The 22,901-nt window shown below is 37.4% G+C and overlaps 1 protein-coding gene across 6 annotated transcripts in view; it reads right to left on the bottom strand.

Moving 5' to 3' along the window:
- The window catches only part of CDIN1 (CDAN1 interacting nuclease 1), a 204,765-nt gene that overhangs the window by 79,387 nt on the left and 102,477 nt on the right, over positions 1–22,901 (bottom strand). For 3 of the 6 annotated variants that reach the window (XM_045067652.1, XM_045067651.1, XM_045067650.1), the window contains 2 exons: positions 19,601–19,666; positions 18,898–19,021 (listed from right to left, as the gene is read on the bottom strand). In XM_045067652.1, the coding sequence (XP_044923587.1) occupies positions 18,898–19,021; positions 19,601–19,666 (190 nt within the window). The remainder of the gene's footprint in view (positions 1–18,897; positions 19,022–19,600; positions 19,667–22,901) is intronic. The other 3 variants (XM_045067653.1, XM_013055394.2, XM_004751054.3) reach the window with 1 other exon arrangement.

The following is a 22,901-nucleotide window of genomic DNA, read 5'->3' as shown; positions in this document are numbered from 1 at the left end:
CATCACTTGTGCTTCTTTGTCTAGAAATCCTATGCCACATTAAATGTGCCACTGATATTAGGCCAGCAAGGACAGTCATTCCATTTTACACAACTGAGCCGCATCCACCATTTCGTATGACTGAGTTGCATCCATATGTTCATCAGGGTTGACTTTTTGCCAGCTGCAGTAACTATTATATGCCCTACTTATAATGGGGATGTCCACCTTTTTAAGTTTGTACTGGCTTCTCACAGAGGGAATTAAGGGTTGACTATTTCAGAGAGCGTAACACTCAATATATTAAGAGATATTTATAGAATAACAAAAATCTTTCACCTTTTGGCCCTTTTATGAAAAATTTACTGAATGCCTAATATATTTAATATTCAGTAGCATGTGAGAATAATTTTTATGCAACTCTGATAGTTAGAAAGATAGATAACTCAATTATTAGATCATCTATCAAAATATTCAGATGTATAAGAGGCTACTAAAAAGATTGATGACTGAGAAAGTCCACTGATTCTCTAGCCATCATATTCATGCATTTGGCCAGACAACATTTTTCGCTGCCTTCACAAGCAAGCTTCATTACCCATCACTCCACTGAAAAGAGTTTATTATGAGGCTGCCATCTTGGCAAGACTATTATTTAGATGATAAATGCTGAGGGGGAAAAAAAGTGTGTCTACTTTTTTTTTTTTTTTAAGAAAAAAGATGAGCTTTTCTGACAGATAAAACAAACAGCATCTACATTTCTAATTAACTTAAATTTGGCAGATACAAATATAGGTCAGTTAAAGCTATGATGTTATCTTCTGTCTGAATTTTACCCTTAATTTGTAAAATGTAAATTAACTAATTAGAAGAAAAACAGCATGATTAGTGACAAAATGCTTCAGCTGGGTCTTTGCTTCCTGACATTTATGATCAACTATAATGAATTATTGCTTTTTAAAATAATTGATAGCATATATATATTTTTTCTTACCACAGTGCAAGAAATTTTACTAAGAATGTATAAAAAGAAGGCCAGGAACCTGGCAAAACAACAGAACTTTGTAGTGTACTTTCTGGGGGAAAAGATGCATATAGAATGCCATAATATTAGAAGAAACTGGATTAATTTATGCCTGTGTATGTACCTAAGGGTGAATTTGGAGGAAAGAAGTATGTAGAGATTAAGTCACTAATAAGCCCAGTAAAAAGACTGTCAAAACTTAACCCTTTCCCTGTTATCTCAAGTGAATTTGCTGTGTACTCAAGCAATAGTGAGAGTGGTGCATGTGTGTGCATGTGTGTGTGTGTGCACATGTGTGGATCTGCATGCTGGATCAGGGGTTAAAATGTTACTTGGAGAATGGTTAGAAAAGAGAAAAGGATTTGGCTACTTGAGTTTCAGCAGGAAAACCTGTCATTGTTAAGTAGGATTAATCTATGTAATAGTTAAGGAAAAAGAGGTTTTCAACTATTCCTATGTAGATAAAGACTCCACAATGAGATGTACATCCACAATGTCAGATATAGGTGTCAATGAATAATTACATAAAATCCTGAAAGGTCGGGCCTGTGGAGGTGGCCCCGCTTTCGAGTATGGCGTGTATGTGACCAGGCCCTGGGCAGGCAGAGCAGGATCAGGGGCTGTCAGTCCTCATAGCACACAAACTTAGAGATCTAATCTGAATCAGGAATACCAGGAAATTGGAGCTGAAGCTTGTGGAATCCTAGAAAGGAGCTAAACATACTTTGTCAGTACTGGGCATTGGTTTCCAGTGACAGAACAACATCCAAAAGGGTAGAGAAAATAGAGAAATAATTCAAACAAAGACATATAGTGATGTCCAGGGTGCTACTGGAGAGTTCAGGTACTGTGCAAAATAGGTGAATAGTTAAACAACTAACTACTGCAAAAATTCAATCCTGATTTTAGGTTACGTCACTAAAATATTTACTTTGGACAAGTGTACCTTAATTTCTTTAAGCAGACAGCTATCACATTTGGAAACAATTTGAAGAAAATACCGGAATATTCCTTTTTTTCCAATATTATGACAAATACATAAAACCTTCCACAATTTGCAGAGTGCAGTTTAAATGCTAGGAGAATATTGTCAGACTTATTTTATATTTACTAGTTGTGGAGAGGGCAAGAAAATCTTTCTAAATCGCTACTCTTGATGAAAAGCATTTAGCTTACTACTTTCTCTATTTTAGAAATTCATGAATGGTAAACATTTTTTCTTTCATCCTCATCCCCACACCACTGTAATAGGGCATTAGGAAATAATATGGATTACTAGTCAAAGTTCCACTTCACAGTAGATAAATCTAACACAGAACATATTTATACAAGACAGAAAATTCTCTTGACAACTCTCTGGTCTTCACCTAACTCTTCAACGTCTTAACACATGATATTACCTATAAGATGACTACTTCAAAAGCTCCCTAAGATTTACTTTCATGTACATTAATTTTGCACTTTGGAGGTAATCCTCAAACATCCAAACTCCAATAAATTGTTTCTATCACAAAGATAAAGAAAGACTGCAAAATATATTACAGCATAAAGACTTCCTCATTTGTTTCATTTTTCTATTTCGAGGATTAACAATTTCCACTCACATGTATCATTCTGAAAGATGAATTTAATTTCTTTTAATTAAAAGCATTAATAGCTCCCACAAAGATTTTTGGCTTGATGGTCATTGGAGAAAAAAAAAGGACTAGAGAAACTTAAAAAGCAATCATTTATGTTTACTTAAATTTTTAAATATTTCTGTGTTGAAGGCAGCATTTGGTGTTCATCTGCAAAGGAGGAGAAAGGCAGGAAGAGCAATGCAGTGAGTGTCAGGTACCCTGACTGAACCTGGGTCCCTCAGTACCACAGGAAGGTCAGATCCTTTCAGGGTTGTACCGGTGTGTCAGAGTACGTCAACAAACATCACACCGCGGGAAGGAGAATGACCTTTCAGTTCTTTACTTTTGGGCTGCCGATGGAGCTCTGGACAGAGGGTATGCATGAATGGTTTTCCAAGCTCCTTGGCAAATGCAACTCCCAAAAGTCTTCTTTCAAATGTGATTGTTAAAAGCCCTAGGTTTTTACATTTTGGTACAACTTTCTAAATCCATATAACTCATGATGGAAAGTGATGTCAGGTTAACCATCAATACTCCCCATAATCAGATTCAATACAACTAGACTAAGATTACTGTACAATGGCTAAATGCAAGAGATGATGGTTGAGAGTCAATAAATGTAGAAACAATTTTATTCACTCTAACAGTAATTCACTCTAACAGTAACTTATTGTTAATCAGTTCTCTCAAATTAGTTGGTTTCTTTCTCTCTCTGTTCATAAAAAGGGGCATTTCTCTACACTCCTCCGTGAAGACCCACTTTGCTTATTTACTGTGGATGATCCCTGAATCCTACCTATCTCTGAGCCATCACTCAAACTCCTATTCTATAACCCAGTGGCCTTTGGAAATCTCTAAACATCACAACTGACGTTATCACTAACCTGCATTATTTTCCACTCTCAGTTCTTTAACAGCATAATTATTCTCTCTGCATCACCAATATCAACACCTTAAAGTTGTCAGTGTACCACACGTCCCAACACAACCACATTTAGTTCCTTCACAAATTCTGTAAATTCTCTTTGTCTTCTCTGTAATTCTGTATAATCTTCTTCCATTCCCACCCACTGTTATGAATTGGGAATTGATGGATTATTTCAATACAGACAACGGTGTGAGCAATTTTCTTTCTATCCCCAACTTCTGGCTTCTGTCTGCTCGAAGCAACGTTACCAGAACATCCATCTTAAAGTTAGGTCCTAATTATGCTACTTTCTTTTTTTTTTTTTTTAAAGATTTTATTTATTTATTTGACAGAGAGAAATCACAAGTAGATGGGAGAGGCAGGCAGAGAGAGAGAGAGAGGGAAGCAGGCTCCCAGAACATCCATCTTCGAAGGAGTTAGGTCCTATGACCTGAGCCAAAGGCAGCGGCTTAACCCACTGAGCCACCCAGGTGCCCCTATGCTACTTTCCTATCAAAAAATCTCCCCTTGCTTTCTGGCTCTATGACCGTGATCTGGGCACTTAAACTCTTTACGCCTCACCTTTCTCATGTGAAATGGGGATAAAATACCAGCATCTACCTCATAGGATTCTTATGTGGATCAGAGGATGGTACACAGAAGTGCTTAAGCCAGTGCTTAAGCACTGGCTGGTGCTCAGTGCTAGCTATTTTTGTCATCCATGTACATGTTTTGTTTCCCAATTAGATTGAATTAAACTCTTTGAATGCAAGATGAAAATTTGCTTATCTTTGCATGCTCTGAATGCATAATATGCTATCCCTACATCAAGGAATTCAATACATTTCTACTGAACTTAATCATATATCTATGCTACTACTGATGGACCATTTTGCTAGAACATGTTGCATTAGGAATATGTAGTAGGAAAGATATTCATTTTACATTAAAATAATGAAAGGCAGCTGGAGCTGATCAAAATTTTGGTCTAGTGCCGAGTCAATATGGTTTTACACCTGACCTACGCTCACAACCATTTGACTTCACTTTTACCACTTTATAATTAATATAGAACACTCTGCAAGTGTTATAGCTGAAGCTGTCTGGGATGACTATGATAGACTCACATCTACATAAGTTGATGAGCTTTATGAATTAAAAAAACCTCTTTTTGCTAAATAAAGGAATTTTGCATTAATTTTGAATTTATGATCACTTGGAATGAGCTATCAGGGATGCTATAGGACTAAATTTAAAATGTGTAGGTGGTGGTGGTTAGCAAAGCTGCCAGTGATAAAGGGAAGAAAATGGCAAAGAGGAAAATATAAGGAGAAGTAGGAAGGGGTTAACAGGATTGTTAACCTTGCTGGCAGAATCCCTGTAAGAAAATAAGGATGAACAAAATGGTAAAACATCTTGATGTTAGCGATTCAGGTAGGAAAGAGAGTGAAACAAGAGAATGGAATACATAAATCATAAGTAGACTAAGAATATAAAGGAGAGAACAAGAAAACAGAAGAGAATCTAATTTGCTTGTGCTAAATGGAATAAGTGCATAAATGGAATTCATAGTAGGGGTTTAGTTTTTATGAGAGCATGACTTTCAGGGTCAATTAGAAATGAGAAGGAAAGGAAGTTTACCATTATTGTTATGTGTCCACACAGGTTTTTGCTTTATGAGAAGAAGAGTATGAGACATGCAAATTGTATTCATGGCTCATTTTCCATACTCTACACATGTGAGAGGAGAATGAGCAAGGGCAAACTAGGGCAATGCAGCCTCATCATCTGTAAGTCACCCAACCCAAGAGATTCTTGAATGATACCAAATACCACAAGATGCTCAGAAATGAGAAAACATGTCTCTAAAATGTAGAGGCAGAGAAAAGGCATAAATTCCATGAACAAGGCTCTGTCTCACCAAAACATAGCCAGATTTATATCAGTCCAAGTGGTAGCAGAAGCCCTTGGTCAATGCTAATGAAAGATGACTGAAGAAAGCTGCCTTCTAACAACCATACGCTTATTATCCAATCTTTGGCCTTGACCATACCAAAGCCTTTCCCTATGCTGGGCAAAACATAGTAACTGAAATTCCTATTGCAACTGTAAGGATCCTGGGAGAAAGAGACCTAGAGACAGAGAGAGAGACAGAGAGAGAGAGAGATCAAAAGGAAGAAACCTGAAGATGTACACAATCCTCTCGCATATTCTATTCATAGTTGATGCTTAAGAAAATTTGTGTATAGTAACAATGAAATCTATAACTTAAATAGCAAATACACTTATAAGGTTTACACTGAATAAGACAAATTGTTTATGATGTGTTGAACTATGTGTTAAAAACCATAATTGAGAGACATCTACTTGGAGCCAAGTGGCAACAGAAGGGTAACAGGGACTGGATTTATCCTCCTGCTGGAAATAAATAAACAAATGGAATAGATGATGACAGATGATGAGAGCAATGAGGAACAATGATCTCTGAGTGATAGGAAAAAAAAAGGCCAGCCCCCAACTCACTTCTTGGAGAGAATTTTCAGGCTGCAGTGTGAAGACGAAGAACCTAGGTGAGGCTCAGTGGGTCTCTCTGATTTGAAGAAAAAGAGTTGGAAGGATGGGAAGACCAGGCAGTCAGAATCTGTAGGACAGAATACCAGAAGAAAGCTGCCTAGAGAGAGAATTCCAAAGAGTATCTGTAGGTCTTCCTTGAGTATATGACAGAATATTGATCAGTACATGTATGACTTGAACATTAATTGATCAATTTGACCGAATTGCCAATTATAGCATAGTCTACTTATAATAGCAGAACAAACTTTCTTTTCAAGTGCACATGGAACACTTACCAAGATAGCTGTAGTCTAGGCCATAAAAGAAATCTAAATAAATTTTTAAAGGATGCAAATTTGTTTCTGACCTCAATGGAATTAAATTAGAAATGAATAATAAGAAGACAATGTGAAAATTTTCAAATATTTGGGGACAAAATGCCCTAAATACATCTACATGGTCTGTGAATTAATGAAGAAATGAAAAGAAAAATTAGAAAGTATTTGGAACAAAATAAATATGAAAACCCTACATACAAAATTTTGTGGAATACAGCCACTATAGTTCTTTGAGGTAAATTTACAGCACTAAATTACCTATCTCAGAAAAACAGAATGGTTTTAAATCTATAACTTCAGGCTTCTCCCTTAGAAAACTAGAAAAAGAAGAGAAAGTGAAAGTGAAACTAAACAAAAGGAAAAAATATACAGATTACATTCGAAATCAATGAAAGAAAAGAAAGAAAAATAGCAACAATCAATACAACTAAAAATTGGTTCTTTCAGAAGACCATAAAACTGATAAACCTCCAGGCAGGCTGACTGATCTGGTGAGAAGCTACAGTTATCAATATCAGGAATGAAAAAGTTGACATCACTACAGACATATTCTACTGCTATTAGAAGAAAAAGGGGATATTCTGAGGACGCTTATCTCAATACATCTCTCAATTTAGATGAACAAATTTTTTGAAAGATACAAAGTACTAAAGTCCACAAAGAAACCCCCAAAACAAAAACAAAAACCAACCTGAATCATCCTTACATCTATTAAACAAGTCAATTTTCTAGTTAAAAACCTTCCAACAACAACAAAAATAGGCACAGATGTTTGACTAGAAAATTCTACCTAACAGTTAAGAAAGAAATATAAACAAATCTGCACAAACTTTTCCAGAAAATTGAATAGGAGGGGAAACCTCCTAACTCATACTATGAGCCAGCATTACTCTAATACCAGACAAAGACTTAGCAGGAAAAATAAACCACAGATGAGTATCACTCATAAATGTAAAAGAAAAAGTTCTTAACACATCTTCAACAAATCAAATCCAATGAAATATAAAAAAGATACTTTTTCATGACCAAGTGGAATTTATCCAGGAATGCAAGGTTGGTGTAATATTCAGGACTTGATCACTATAATTCACCATTTTAACCTATTAATAATAAAAAAAAGATACTGCCCATTTGACCATCTTAATTGACACAGAAAAGCACTTGACAAAATCCAACATCCATTTTTGATAAAAATCTCTCAGCAAGCTAGGAATGGTAAGGAGTTTCCTTGACCTGATATAGAACATCTACAAAAACTGATAGCTAATGTTATTTTATTTTTTTTTAAAAGATTTTATTTATTTATTTGACAGAAGAGAGATCAGAAGCAGGCAGGGAGGCAGGCAGAGAGAGAGAAGGAAGCAGGCTCCCGGCTGAGCAGAGAGCCCGACGCGGGGCTCGATCCCAGGACCCTGCGACCATGACCCGAGCCGAAGGCAGCGGCTTAACCCACTGAGCCACCAAGGCGCCCCAGCTACTGTTATTTTTAACGTGAAAGATTGGATGCTTTTCCCCCCAGGAAGGCGATGTATGTTGTTCACCACTATTTATACCCTTGTATAGGAGATTCTAGCCAGTGCAGTTAAGAAAGAAAAAAAAAAGGCATCCAAATTGAAAAAAAAAAAAAAAAGTGAAACTGTCTTTATTTACAAGTGATATGGATGTCTACACAGAAAATCCTATGGCATCTACCAAAAGAGTAAAGTATTAAAATGAGTTTTACAGAGTTATAGGGTGTAAATCAACATAAAAAATCAACTGTATTCCTCTGTAGTAACAACGAACAATTGGAGATTAAAACAAAAACTATCACTTCTTATTTATTTATTTATTTATTTATTTAGAGCGCACACACATGTTGTGCATGAGTAGGGGCAAGGGGCAGAGGGAGAGAGAGAATCTTAAGCAGGCTCCACACAGTATGAAGCCCAATGTGGGGCTTGATCTCACAGCCCTGAGATCATGATCTCAGCTAAAACCAAGAGTCAGATGCTTAACGGACTGAGCCACCCAGGCACCCCCAAGACTGTCACTTCTAAAAGAATCAAGCAATATAAAACACATAGGGATCAATCTAATGAAAATGTGAGAGATTTGTACACTGAAACCTACAGGGCATTTTTATGACAAATATTAAAAGACCTAAATAAATGGAGAGATACTGTGATCACGGGTCAGAAGACTCAATATTGTTAAGATATCAATTATTATCAAATTGACCTACAAATTCAATGTAATCCCTATCAAAATCCCAATAGACTTTTTTGGGGTGAATTTATATAAGATGATTCTAAAATTTATATAGTAATGCAAAGGGCCTAGCACAGACAAAAACCACTTTGAAAAAGAAAAATAAAAAGTTCGAGAATTTATATAGTTTCCAAAAATATAGCTATAGTGATCAAGATAGTAGAGAACTGATATAGACAAATTGATCAATGGAACAAAATAGAGAATTCTGAAAAAGGCCTACACGTAAATGATCAATTGATTTTTGACAAGTGTGCAAAGGCTATTTAGTTGTCTTTACAACAAATGGTTCTGAAACAACTGCATATTTTGCTAGAAAATGAGCTTTGATCCACATATCATGCCATATATAAAAATTAACTGCAAATAGATGCTAGACCTAAATGTAAATCTAAAATAAATCTTTTTTTTTTTTTTTTAAGATTTTACTTATTTATTTGACAAAGAGAGAGCGAGAGCACACAAGCAGGAGGAGCAGAGGGAGGGGGAAGAAGACGACTCCCTGCTGAGGAGGTAGCCTGATACGGGACTCTATCTAGGACCTTGGGATCATGACCTGAGCTGAAGGCAGACCCTTAACTGACTGAGCCAACCAGGTACCCTAAAATAAATTTTATAGGAAAAAAGGGGGAATCTTTATGATTTTTTTAAAAGATTCTTTTCAATTTTAAGTAATTTCTACACCCAACATGGAGCTTGAACTCACAACCCCAAGATCAAGAGTCACATCTTTCACTCACTAAGCCAGCCAGGTGCCTCTGCGATTTCTTTAGATCTTTTAATCTTTAAGATTTCCTAGATGTGACATCAAAGGCATAATCCATAAAAGAAAACTAGGTAAATTACACTTTATTAAAATTAAATTGTTCAGAGAATGAAAAGACAAGCAACAGACTAGGAGACAATATTTCACATTTGATCACATGTCTGATAAAAGACTTCTTTTTTTTTAAAATTTTTTTCTTTTTAGGATTTTATTTATTTATTTGACAGACAGAGATCACAAGTAGGCAAAGAGGCAGGGAGAGAGAGAGGGGGAAGCAGGCTCCCCACTGAGCAGAGAGCCCGATGCAGGGCTCGATCCCAGGACTCCAGGATCATGACCTGAGCCGAAGGCAGAGGCTTTAACCCACTGAGCCACCCAAGTGCCCCTGATAAAAGACTTCTATCCGGAATTTTTTTTTTTAAAGATTTTATTTATTTATTTGACACACAGAGATCACAAGTAGGCAGAGAGGCAGGCAGAGAGAGAGAGGGAAGCAGGCTCCCTGAGGAGCAGAGAGCCCGATGCGGGGCTCGATCCCAGGACCCTGAGATCATGACCTGAGCCGAAGGCAGCGGCTTAACCCACTGAGCCACCCAGGCGCCCCCGGAATATTTTTTTTTTAAAACTTCCAAAACACAATATGGAAAGAACTCAAAAAATGAGCCAAAGACTTGAACAGTCACTTCTCCAAAGAAGAGAGGTAGCAAACAAGCATGTAAAAAGATTCTCAATGCCACTTGTCATTATAGAAATGGAAATTAAAATCACACCGAGACACTACTATACAACTCTTAGATAGCCTAAAGTTAAAAAGACAGAACATACCAGGTGGTGGGGAACACCTGAAATTATCAAACTGCTGGTGGGAATGTAAAATGGTATAGCCACTTTGGTAAACGGTTTAATCATTTTGCAGAAAGGTCAACATACATTTATTGTTACATCCCAACCATTTCATTCCGAAGTATTTGGCTAAGAGAAATGAAACCATATTTTTACATAACTATTTAAAGGAGCTTTATTGCTAATAGCAAGAACTAGAAACAACCTAAATGTCAATTAGTAGGTGAACAGATAAACAAATAATAGTATAGCTAAAGCAAAAAACAAACAAAAAACCAAATGCATAACAAAACAATACAAAAAATAAAGAGCAAGCCAAAGTACATGCTTTATGATTCCATTCCATAAAGTACATGCTTTATGATTCCTGAATCTATAGTGAAGAAAGCCAATTAATGGTTGCCTGGGTGAAGAGACTGAGAGGAAGGTCTCTAAGGAGGCCCAAGAACTTTAGGGGTGGTAGGAATGTATGTTCAATATCAATATCAATATGATAATTTTTTAAGTTTATATAAACATGTGTCAAAACTTGTCAAATTGTATACTTTAAGTATATGCAGTTTATTATGTCAATTACACCTCAATAAGGCTATTTTTAAAACTATTATTTATTAAAATAGACTTGCTTTTTATGTGCAACCAACTGCAATTCAGAAATTAAAAAAAAAAAAAAAAAAAAAGAACTCCATTTAAAATTAAACATTTCTTAACAAATGTTCCAGGTCCAGTTCTCTTCTGAATTCAGACCAATCTTCACACAGTTCAGTCAGAATTTGTGAATGCGAGCCATATACAAAAGACTTCTCTAATTCTATGGATTTCAAATCCAACAATTCAGGGGTTATTATATTCTGGGTATACTGGAATATATGACAGGCTTTTATAATAATCCTACAGATACATATTTTGAACATAGAATAAGAGCTCTTGAGAAAGCAAGAAGGAATAGCTGGCCCATTTTTCGCTAACTTTATGGAGGTAAATATCTAAACCACATGTGCTGGAGAGATTTTAGATCCGCTCCGTAAACCCATTAACAGAGTAAAGTAGCCGCTTAAAACAGATTTCTCACCACGGCTGGGCTGACATGCAACTGCCTGGTGGGACAGAAGGCATACAGGTGTGAATTCAGAGGGAAATCTAGGTTCAGGTCCCATCCCTGCAATTTATGGCGTCAGGCTTTACTATCAGCCCTCTCCATAACAGAGGGTGGGTCTCTACCACCTGTCATAATGCTTGCTGATCTGAATTTTTATTCCTTAATAAGGCTTTAATCCTCTCATCAACGCTCTGTTTGAAAACAGAAAGGCTACAAACACAAGGTGCTGTTGGGCAAATACCTAGCCAAGGCTAGGTAAAGAAGTTGACATCAGTACTGCATGTAGATTTGGCATGATCACCTAAGGTTTTCAAAAAAAAAAAAAAAACTCCCAAGGTCCAGGCTCTACCCAACATCAATTAAATCAGTTCCCCAGGGAAAAGACCCACATTAGTATTTTTAAAATGCCCCTCATGTGCTTTCAATACATGGTGAAGTTTGAGAATCACTGACCTACGCCCCCGTGCCATTTTCGCATCAGTTTCAATATGATCTCCAGTATTCTAGAATGAGTCTCAGAAATGGATTCTGTATTCTTGGGCTCCTAACTCTATCCATGTTCCTGGGTCACTTCCTATTGGCAGAATCTCTATTATTCTTCCCTCACTCTCTCTGTATGATCATCATGGCTGTGTTTCCATCTTCAGAATCATTGCCCAAGCATTTGCTTGTTAGTTTGGTGTGAGGCAACTTTTCTGAAGCATATGGGACCCATTAATTCTATCACCAGCAGAAGTGGGTGGGTCAGCAGAAGAGTCATCCTTTCAACAATTCTTTGATCCCCTGATTTTGGAAAACTGGTCAATACACTCTCTATTCCCCCCACTCTCCCAAATTTTGTGCATGCCTGAAGACTAATCAGATATCATTCTGAGAAACTACAATTCATTAATATTTCTTTGTATGTCTATTTGCTTTCTCTTTAGTCCTTCAACCCATTCCAGTTATTTAACAACTGTCTCTTTATTGCAAATATCACTTAACATAAGGAACATTTCTATTCCTTATTCAGTTCTGGATTTAAAGTCAACATGGAAAATAATTAACAACAGCAGTCAATATGAGTTCCTTGGTTGGGAAAATTCTTGCATTTCACATTGCAAATGCAGAAAAAAAATGTTGTAAGAATTCATTCTTTTTTTAAAAAATCTATTTATCTGACAGAGATCTCAAGCAGGCAGACAGGCAGACAGAGGGAGGGGTAGGGAAGCAGGCTCCCCACTGAGCAGAGAGCCTGATGTAGGACTCGATCCCAGGACCCTAAGATCGTGACCCGAGCTGAAGGCAGAGCCCTACCTCCTGAGCCACCCAAGCACCCCGAAAAATCATTCTTATAAAAGTACTACAGACACAGCAGACAGTTCCTTCATCCTTTTCAAATATTTCGAGGTTATTCCAGCTAATAACAGTGTCAAATATTTGTCTGGAACAACGGAACATCAATATCTCAAAACCACCTCCACTCTAAGAGATGGAAAAGTAAATTATTATATTTTACCTTTAGAGAAGTCCTCTCCAGTGCATTTGCTAATTATTAGTCAATCTGTCTCTTGTTGTTGCTGATGACTACTTGTTAGTATACCGGAGCAGAGCCTTCTGAGGCTGTTGTAATTGAAGGTTTGCAAGAGCTTCTATGCTGAGGCACATACTCCAACTTAAGACAGATGTGATCAGCCTTGTTTTTAACAGGACTGAAATAACTAGAAATCTGTGATTTGGCTAATTGCAGGCTTCCAGGAAGTATCTTAATACAGGAAAAACTTTGGCCATCCTCTGAAAAAAATACCTTCCTTGACTCTAACTAGTAGGCAGCCCCATTCTAAATGCCTCACCTCTCAAGGCAGCACAGACCAGAGAAAGCAATTGCTAAACCATTGAGTAAATAACCAATCTTTAAAATATACTTAGAGGTAAGAACTTAAGTCAAATCAATTCTTGTGGCAGAAGGAATTAGCTTAGCATTGCCTCTAGGAGAGTAGACTCTCTGGAGCCAAAGGTTCAAAATTCTGACATATGGAGCTCAGCTCTTAATCTTTTCAGTGATACATAAATGTGATCAAGACCATATTTCCTCTGGTGCTCATTTCCCCTCAGATCCTAACACCAGTACAAAAAATGACTTTGGAAGATACATGTATTTGCTTCCTTTGATTCTGCTATTTAGAACGATTCAAGAGAGACTCATGGCCTGGCCCAAAACTATAGAGGATTCTGCTCTGGACCCTTTGGGTTGTATCCTAACCCATGGGGTGAGGATTTTGCAAGACCAAGGGGACATCCCACTTGCTGTATATTCCCCCAATCCCTATCTAGGCTACACTCCATGGAGCAGGGACCTTAGAACTGATCACCTACTAGCCCCTCCACCAGCCAGGTATTTTACCAGCTTTTGGGCATTTGATGATAGATATAACATGTAGATAAGATGAAACTCAGTATTAACTGGAGGAAGGTGACAAGTAAATAAGAAATTACAATATTTGACACATGTTATGAAATTACTAGCAGAACACAGGAGTGGGTATCAAACTCAAGCTTGGAATGCAGGAAGGTTTCCCAAAGGGATGTCAGCCAAGCTGAGTAGTCCAGGAGGAGTTTATCTGGCCAAGAAGGTAGATAAAAATGTCTACTCAGAAGACCTCTAAATTCCATCAAACAGGGATATACAGAAGAAAGAGACACAGGGGAACTAATATTTGTTGACTGCCAGGCACTTTGAAAGAGCTTTACGTGTTTTAAATAACTAATCTTCATGACCATGTGGTCAAGAAGGTATGACTGACACCATTTTATGGGAGAAAACAAAGATCTGGGGAGATAAAGTAAGTTGTTCCTGGTCATGGGACCGGAAAGTGGCAAGAACAGGAGAGAACAGGAGAGATTCCCTCCCTTGTTTCAAGGATCACTAAAACAGGAAATCACGTTGAAACCGAACTTGGCCTTGTGCTTGGCAGTCAGTGTCGATCCTCTCTGAGCGAAGTAAAGAGATGTATCTACAAACTGCCCTTCAGCTTCTCACGGAGGCCAGTGTGTGTCCAGAATGGCAGCTGGCAGGGCTGAATGTGCAGCTGAGATATCCACATTTGTGACCAGTAGTTGTTGGGCACTATGCGCATGCTGCCTAGCTGCTTGTGGAGTTTTGCTCTTTAGGGTCACTTAATATTACTGGAAGTGAGTGAGCACAGCGTGTCTGCTCCTACTTCTCTCAAAGGCCACATGTACGTACAGAACCCATGTATGAAACTTGGCCTCAGATTATAGAATTACTTTTTTCTTTTTCTGTCACCCTCAGATATGAAAATATACTTACTAATATAGATCAAATTGTCAAAGAATTCACATTTTGGTTAAAGAAGTCGAATGAGAAGGCTTCTGGGGTGTTGATTGTACAAGGAAATATGGTTTCTATACCATTTGTATTTATAGCTCTATGTAAATATAGGATATATAAATACATATATATCTAAATATGTAAGTTTTTTCTTTACAATCATATATAGAGCCTTATATAATTTGGGGCTATGTTATGGTCCAAGTGCTGCTTCTCAGAAGTACTCTTTATTTCCTTTAACTCCACATAAATAGAGACTGTGGAGATCTGAGGCACTCCTTGATCAAAGTTCATACCCAGGATAGGGACTTGCACACTGGAAAGGCAGCTTACTGTTCTGTACTCAAAGACTTTGACTTCAGGGAAGGTGATGGCATTGCAAAATGTAAATTGTTCTGAGGTTAATTAATCCAGGGAAAATTCTTGATACTTTGATTACAAAGGACTGAGGGGCATACTGCATATAGTAATTAACAATAGCAACATAAAGCTCTTTAATAGAGACTTGTATTCAAACAAATTGTTGCTTATATCAGTGTTTATTCTTTCACTCGGATAGGGATAAATATTATGAAGAAAAGTCCAACCCAGTGAGGAGGGAGAGATGACTGAGGTGAGGCCATTTAGACTGGGTGGTCATGGAAGGTATCCCTGAGGAGGGAAATTTGAGTAGACATCTGAATGATATGAGAAGCTCACCATATGGAGACCCAAATGAAGAAAACTCCAAGTAGAAGAATTAGCCAGAGTAAGAGTTCTGAAGTAGAAATAAGCAGTGTAGATTTAAGGAAGGCCCAGAAAACCAGTGTGGCTACAGAAGTATAAGAGAGAGAGGGAGCCTTAGTCGAAGGGGCAGGGAGGAAGGGAAGAGACAAGTGTGCAGACAAGTAGGGGTAGAGGACAGCCAGATCATGCACGGCTCTGAATATCATGGGAAAGAGTTTGGATTTTATTTGAATTATGATGGGAAGTCACTGAGGGGTTTTGAGCAGGAAGTGACATAATCTGATTTGTATTTCCTAAGAGTCACTCTGGCCAGGGTATGAAAAACAGACCACAGGAGTGTAAAGGTTAATGTCTGGAGATCAGTTCGGGAGCTACAGCAACAGTTTAAGAGATGATGACAGACAGTGAGGTGATGGCAGCGAAGAAGGGGATACTGAGGCATGATCTGAGTTATGACAAAGATGGAGCTGAAAGGACTTTCTTGTAGGTTGGTGATAGGTTTGGGTTTTTGGGTCGAGTATTTGGGCAAATGGTGGCACTGTTAGATGAGGTTGGGAGGAACTGGGGGAGCCCCAAGCCTGGGGAGGAAAATCAAGGGTTTAGTGTTAGACATTTTAGGTCTCAGATACCTATTGGATATCCAAGAGGAGGTACTGAATGGACTGTTGTATAAACAAATTTGTACTCAGCGGAAATATTAGGGCTGACAGCAAAAATTAGGAGTTATTATTATAGAGATGGCATAAAAACCATAGTCTCCAATGAAATCTCCAAAAGAGACCCCTGCAAGTGAAAGTGGATAGCAAAGGGAAGTGGGCTGAGCACTGAGTTCCAGGACTCAGCTCCAGTGTAGACCCGGGAGGAGGAAAAGCCAGCAAAGCAAACTGAGTATGCTGCTAGGATGGCAGGAAGCAACCCGAAGAGTATCTCTCAGAATTCAAGAAAAGATGTTTTAATAAAGATGTAGGGTCTGATCAACTTTGTCAAAGATGCTGAAAGGAAGAGTAAGAAAAAAAGGAAACTGTTGTAGAAACATTAAACTAAAATTAAGGGCTCTGTAGTTACTTATGTGAGAAAATGGGTTTTTATAAGGTCATGATTCTACAAATATTAATTGAACAGTCTTAATTGTAAAATCCAGCATTTAATCTAAAAATAGTATGACAATTTGATAACAGTATTTATGACAACTAGAAGCTTATCACACAAATAAAGTAATTAGCCCAAATGCCAACCAGCCAACAGCTTCCTTGAATGGCTACCTACAGGTGGGAGAGAGGAGTTCCTCCAGTCTGAATAATTTTGGCAACTACTTTGTGAGTTGTGTTGAGGCAAAATATGAAGAGTAGGATACCATACATTCATAAGTAGGCTAAGTTCTCCTGTCAAAATGTACTATCGTTGGTAAGTCCATATCACTATTATAATCAAAATTTAATCTCCAAGTAAATGCCTCCATGTGCCATTTTGAATATCACCACTACTTCCATTTCTTGGCCTGTCTGCAGACATTTGGTAAAACTACTGAATTCTGTGTAGAGTATTTCTTCCTTGGATGAGCTGGAACATTCAAAATCCAGGCTGACTTTCCCTTATTGCACAATATACCCTGAATGAATCATGTGCAAGGTCTGGTACATATTCAAAGAACATGGTTAGGGAATGTAAACCAATAGTCACGTAAGTAAACACATTAGAAAAAGTAGCACACAACAAAATAATCTAGAATTCAGTCCAAAGGAAACTGTATTAAATTATCCCTTGCTAAGTCTCCCTCCGGCTGGGTCAATAATGCGTAGGGGTCCCATGACTGACCAGAGTATTCAGCCTCTAAAATAGTGAGGGCTAAGCATATAGCAAGTACTCCATAAATAGTACGGTTGTTTTAGGAAAAAAAAAATACCGTGATTTTAGAATTTTCAAGTAAGCTCTACTCTTTAGAATTCCATTTGTAATTGTTCCTTATAAAAGGCTTGACCAGTACCAGAGTGGGGGCACTGTCTCCGTGCATAATGGTTTCGTTTATTAGTAGAATTAAAACTGCTTTAGCAACCTAAACTTACACAATTTGATTTTCTTGTCATTGCTTTCCCTATATCATCAAAGATGATGCTTTCTTTACTATTTCAAACTCACAAAATTGCTAAAAATCTAAAATTCAATTTGCCACATTACTGCTAATTTGAATAATGGCTGAATAAAAGATAGGGAACGCTGAAGCAGCATTGATTTCTAAAACATTTTGCACTTTTCTCCTCCATCCCTGTAAAGTAAAGCTCGGATGCTACGCACAATTACACAAGAAAATCAAGAAAGCCATTACATTCAGCATTTTGTCATGATCATTGTTACCATGGCAAAAAGTGGGCTTAGTTTAGCACAGCTGCTACGGACGAGGTCTGCTGGCCTTTTGTAAAGCTGAGTAACAATATAATACCAAATTCTGTAGCCTGTCACTGTTTTTTTTGTTTGTTTGTTTTGTTTTTGTCTTTTTGTTCTGTTTTGTTTTGTTCTGTTTTGTTTTTCTGCAGGATAAGACTATTGTGCACAGATGCTACTGTCTCCTTGCTTAATGATCTGGGCCAGTGTCATCTTACTACTGTATTCTTACTGTTGGCCAGTGACTGAGGAACACAGTTAACCTAGAAAGGTTGCCCCTTGCCCTACCTCCTATCCTAAGGGGAAAAAGTGCATGGTGTGAAATGTGGCACTTCAATAATAGAAAAAAGCCAAAATTTCAACAGTTGTACTAGAAATGCAAGGGAAAGTGCAGAGTTTGGGAGCGAGAAATACAAATGCATGCAGACTAACTGTATGGCACCTTATTTTCTTTCTGAGAATCAATTATCTTTAAAATGGGGGGGAAAGGTAACTTCCTTGTGAGGATTAGCTGAGAGAATATGAAAGCCCAGGCACATGGTGGGAATTTGATAATAAAGCATCCTCCCCTTCAACCTTTTCCCTTAATTGATGAGATTTCCATGCCTTTAGGACTGTTGACCGAAGTTGGTAGGTAAACTGTTTTTCTATTGGAAGGCAAATCGTTTTGATCTTTGATATCATTTGGATACTTCCCTCAGCTGACGATATGATCTTTTTAAAGGTCTGAGAGTAAGCATAAACTTCACAGCCAAACAATAAAAAGTTAGTGTCAGTATCATAACAGGCACTCCACCTTATTATTCCTATTTTGAGCGCTACCAGTATTATCGCTGTAAAATGGAAAATGAGAGAGAGTATATACTAATTTTGACCGTATGCAGAGATTTTTAGTTTTAAAAAATGAATCCACATTATGAAAGCAGAGAAGTTTAAATTATCTGAAATGAATACATTAATCAAGTCTCGGTATTCACCAGAAACAAAGGCTACTAGCATTTTTACCAGCTAAACAAAATATTTTTTCTAATGAGATTTCAGCTGTGTATTGTTTATCTTAAGAGAAAAAGAATGGGACCTTACCTATTCCAGTAGCTCCAGAACTGGTCATGCAGGTAGGCCTGGTGGCTACATTCATCACCAAATGAGGCTTTGCTTTCAATCCAGTGAATTATGTGCCCTTCTACGGCTAAGGGACAAAGCATTACTAATACAGAGGAAAGAGAAGGGAAGATTGGAAATACTAAGCTCTATCTAGGCCTCTCTGTGCTTCACATTAATGAGCAGAGGCTCGACCCTTGCTGTCGTCGATGGAAGAAATTATAAAAAACACAATACGTTTCTACAAAGACCATTTATGCTATAATCACATCCCTTTCATTTTCATCATCATTTTCAAAAAATCCCCCTCCTGTTCTGGCACTGCCTCTGTAAGTGGACAAGTTCTGTGAAAGCAAACCCAAGTGAGCCAGCCTGGCTTTTCAGAGGAACCATGTTTAAAGATTCAGGATTTAGAGAAATGACCTAACAATGGCACCCAAAATGTTTTCCGAAGACATGTTTACTTCTCAAATTATAGGTAAACATTTTTAAGGCAGAGATTTCCTCTGACTCTATTATTTTCTACCATTCTAAAACAATCTTTTCCAATAATTTCACCCATTTAAAGCTAATCTACTCTGGAAACATTTGCTAATATTAACAAAAAGTAAAAAAAAATTAACCTATGGAGAAAAGACATCCCCTTTTACTATAAACAAATGCATAAGAGAGTTTAAGAACTTACCAACTGGAACTTGTAAAATAAAGTCTGGTGTTTTGTCATAACCCTTTGCACGGAGCTGATCTTCATCTATAGGAAGAACAAATACTATTACTTGTACAGTGTTTCATTAACAAGACAGCAATATAATTGCTTTTCTTTCTTAAAAATGTGTAAAAATTACTAATGCAGCCACACATATCTTTCTTATGCATGCACGGCTATGTCAGAATAAATGAACTTTCTTAACAAACCTGAAGCAGAGATATAAAAATGCTTCTTTGTCCCTTCTGCATTTTTATGTCTTTATTATAAATATCATTAATTCAGGCTGTCATATGCTACCTTTTTTTGGGTAATTGAAAATACTCAAAATAATGAAATATACTTACTGATTAAAAGAAAAGGCTTTCACCACCGTGAATATCACTAGTGTAATCAGGCAATATTGACAATTTACAGTAAGGCACAAGCACAGTGGCCTTTACAATTATAAAACAAATGTTTTCATTAAAGCAATTAAGAAAGTTTAGTTTCAATTAGTAAAACTATTCCTATACACAAGAACACAGAAAGGGACAAGGACAATGAGATCACTACGGAGAATTAATTGCCCTGCTTAATTCCTTTGGTATGCTATTGTTTCTGGCATTTACCAGAGTTTTACAACTAACAATATGTAATTCTGAAAAGCAAACAGGCTTTGAGATCTTTTTCTAAGTCTGTTCGATTTCCTGATCCTCTGTAAATATCAATGATCCATTCAGAAGGAAAGGAGGCAGGAAAAGGGAGCTTGGCAAAGTTGGAAAAAACTAGCAAGGTGCTTGGTTTAAAAAAAAAAAAAAATCTTCCAGTATTTTCTAAATGCTGTCCTTGACTTCTAATGGCATTACAATGTGATTTCTGAAATGAGGAGTTCTCCATTAGATTTTGGAGTGACCTGGTCATTCAATTCCAGACGTGGCTTTCTGTCTTCACCCAACCTCAACTAATGGCCCAACCAAGTAACAAGGAAGGCTGTGTGGTCTCTTAACACCTACTGGGCTGTTGACATTGTCATGCATCCCATTCGCCTTCCTGCATCACCTTTGATTAAAATTAATGGCCCATTCCCAGTGTTGGGTAGCTTATTTCCAATCCATTTGTCAGCCCAAGACAGTGGTTTCATGGCCAATGTTCAGAAACTCTGTTTTAGAACATTCTTGTGTACATCTTGAAAGGTCAGCATTTTAAACGTAAATAACCTTTTAATGACAAGACATATTCAAACTAGATATTTAAGTTTAATTTTGTTAAAAGTGGATGTCCTTTATCCAGACGTTAGAGGATTGATACCAGAATTCAGAACAATCTCCCCTCCTTGAAATATAAAAAAATTTAAGTTAACTATTGAGATAAGGAAATACAAATTTAAATAATTTTACTTGAAAAACAAGAGAATTTGGAAAACTTGACTGCAGATGAACAAGACTGGAACAAATTTCTATGCTCTCAATACACTGGCCACAATGAGAATATTTAAAGGCAAAGACATTTATTAAAAGCAACGTAAGCGCCTTGAGCTAATGTTTCCCGTAGCTGATGAACAGTTTTAAAAGCTGGGTTGACATTAAAAAGCAGAGACCAATATTTTATTAAAACTTATCCTAGCTTGATCAACCTTTACAGATGTTAGAATGTTTCAGAAAGAAAAATGATTGTTTCTGAGAGCAGCTCAAAACAAAATTTCAAAGGTCACCAAGCTATCCAAATGCACATACTAAAACTCTTAAAAGCAGATGTTGCACTCCAGTTCACTGCACCAAAATTACCAACACAATACCTACAATTTAAATTTTGTCACTTACTTAATGTCACACACACACACACACACACAAGTCGGGCAGAAAACATCAGGTGAGGCTAGGGAATCTTTCCATCCTTCACTGGAGAACTTCAAAGTATGACCACATATTTTCTCACTCCACTCTCCCCTTACCTCCCTCTATCACTCCCTCTCAGTTTGAAGTTGATCCTATAGTAATTTTACCCAAAAGGATAGCTTCTAGAAATCTGTTTCACCACCAGTGACATCACATTAAAAAAAAAAAATAAAGAGGTTAATCCACATATTTGAAATACTTTATTATGTATCTTTTCCCCATTCTTTTATTTACTGAACTCTCATTGCCTTATCATCCCTGTTTCAACCTTCACACTGTTAACTTTTATCCTAGACTTCCCAAGAAAGGAGGGAACAATGTGGGCAAAGTTCAGCAGAAATGCCAGCACAAGTACAGGGAGTAGCATTATGAGCAGGTGGCCTTGCTCACCTGGTTTAGGCCCCAGGAGAACTTTCTATCATGGATCATCCCCCTGGGAGATTTCTAAGGTCAGCCCCATCCATCTGGTCGGATTTCCTGGCCTTTGTATTATGCTCCTTTCTTGGGCTCCAGACCTTGAAAGATTCCTTCCACAACATCATTATCCAAACCATTGGGTATGGTTGACCACCTTTTTGGGGTTCCAACTCCATGTTCTAGAGGTTATGGCTCAGTCACCAGCCCACACTTCATCCTTTCTGTTCATTCTGGCTTCTTTCCCTTGTCTTATTGTGCTTATTCCTTGTTTCCCACATACTGGGTGCAAAGCATTTGCTCTGAAGACAGGAAGTGTTTCCTTCTCATTTTTTAAAGCCTATTCATTGCCCCACTGATACCACCAACGTATGCTTTGTATTTAATGTTCAAACGGCTAACTGAATAAAACACAACTACATTTTAAGGAATACTCATGCCTTCTACAAAGCCAACCTAGACTGACTTAATAACTTTCTTTCCTGATTTAATTTCTCATTAATCAACAAGGCACAGGGACAACAAATGTGGCCCAAAGTTTATTTGGTATCTTTTACTGCTATCTTTCATCCTGGGTCCCAACTGTTTGCTCTGAGATTCATCTCAATCATCAAAGAAGGAGCTGCATCTCTTCCCTTAATGCTCATGGGAAGTTTTCCTACTTTTTTTCTTAAATCTGCAATATTTAAATAACATTAGTATTATCCATTCCTTTAAGTAAGGGCAGAATTCCTCACAAACAAGTGAGCCTGGTGCTATGGTGGGGTAGCTCTTTGGTTATTTTTCCCATTTCTTTGATGGCTACCAATCTGTTTCAATTTTTGTCTCTTCTAACAGTTAGTTTTGCAATTTCTATTTTCCTTGAGAATTACACATTTTGTCGAGGTTTTTATAGCTCTTTGTACATACTGGAGTCAAATGGTTACTTAGGATTCTTTGAACTTCCTAAGTAGAAAATTGGATGTTTCAGTAACCTAATGTTTTCTTCA

Source organism: Mustela putorius, unplaced genomic scaffold, assembly GCF_011764305.1.
Source record: "Mustela putorius furo isolate JIRA1106 unplaced genomic scaffold, ASM1176430v1.1 tig00003898_pilon_pilon_pilon, whole genome shotgun sequence".
Taxonomy (NCBI): domain Eukaryota; kingdom Metazoa; phylum Chordata; class Mammalia; order Carnivora; family Mustelidae; genus Mustela; species Mustela putorius.
Note: the sequence above shows the minus strand (reverse complement) of the source record. Positions and strands in the feature narration are given on the sequence as shown.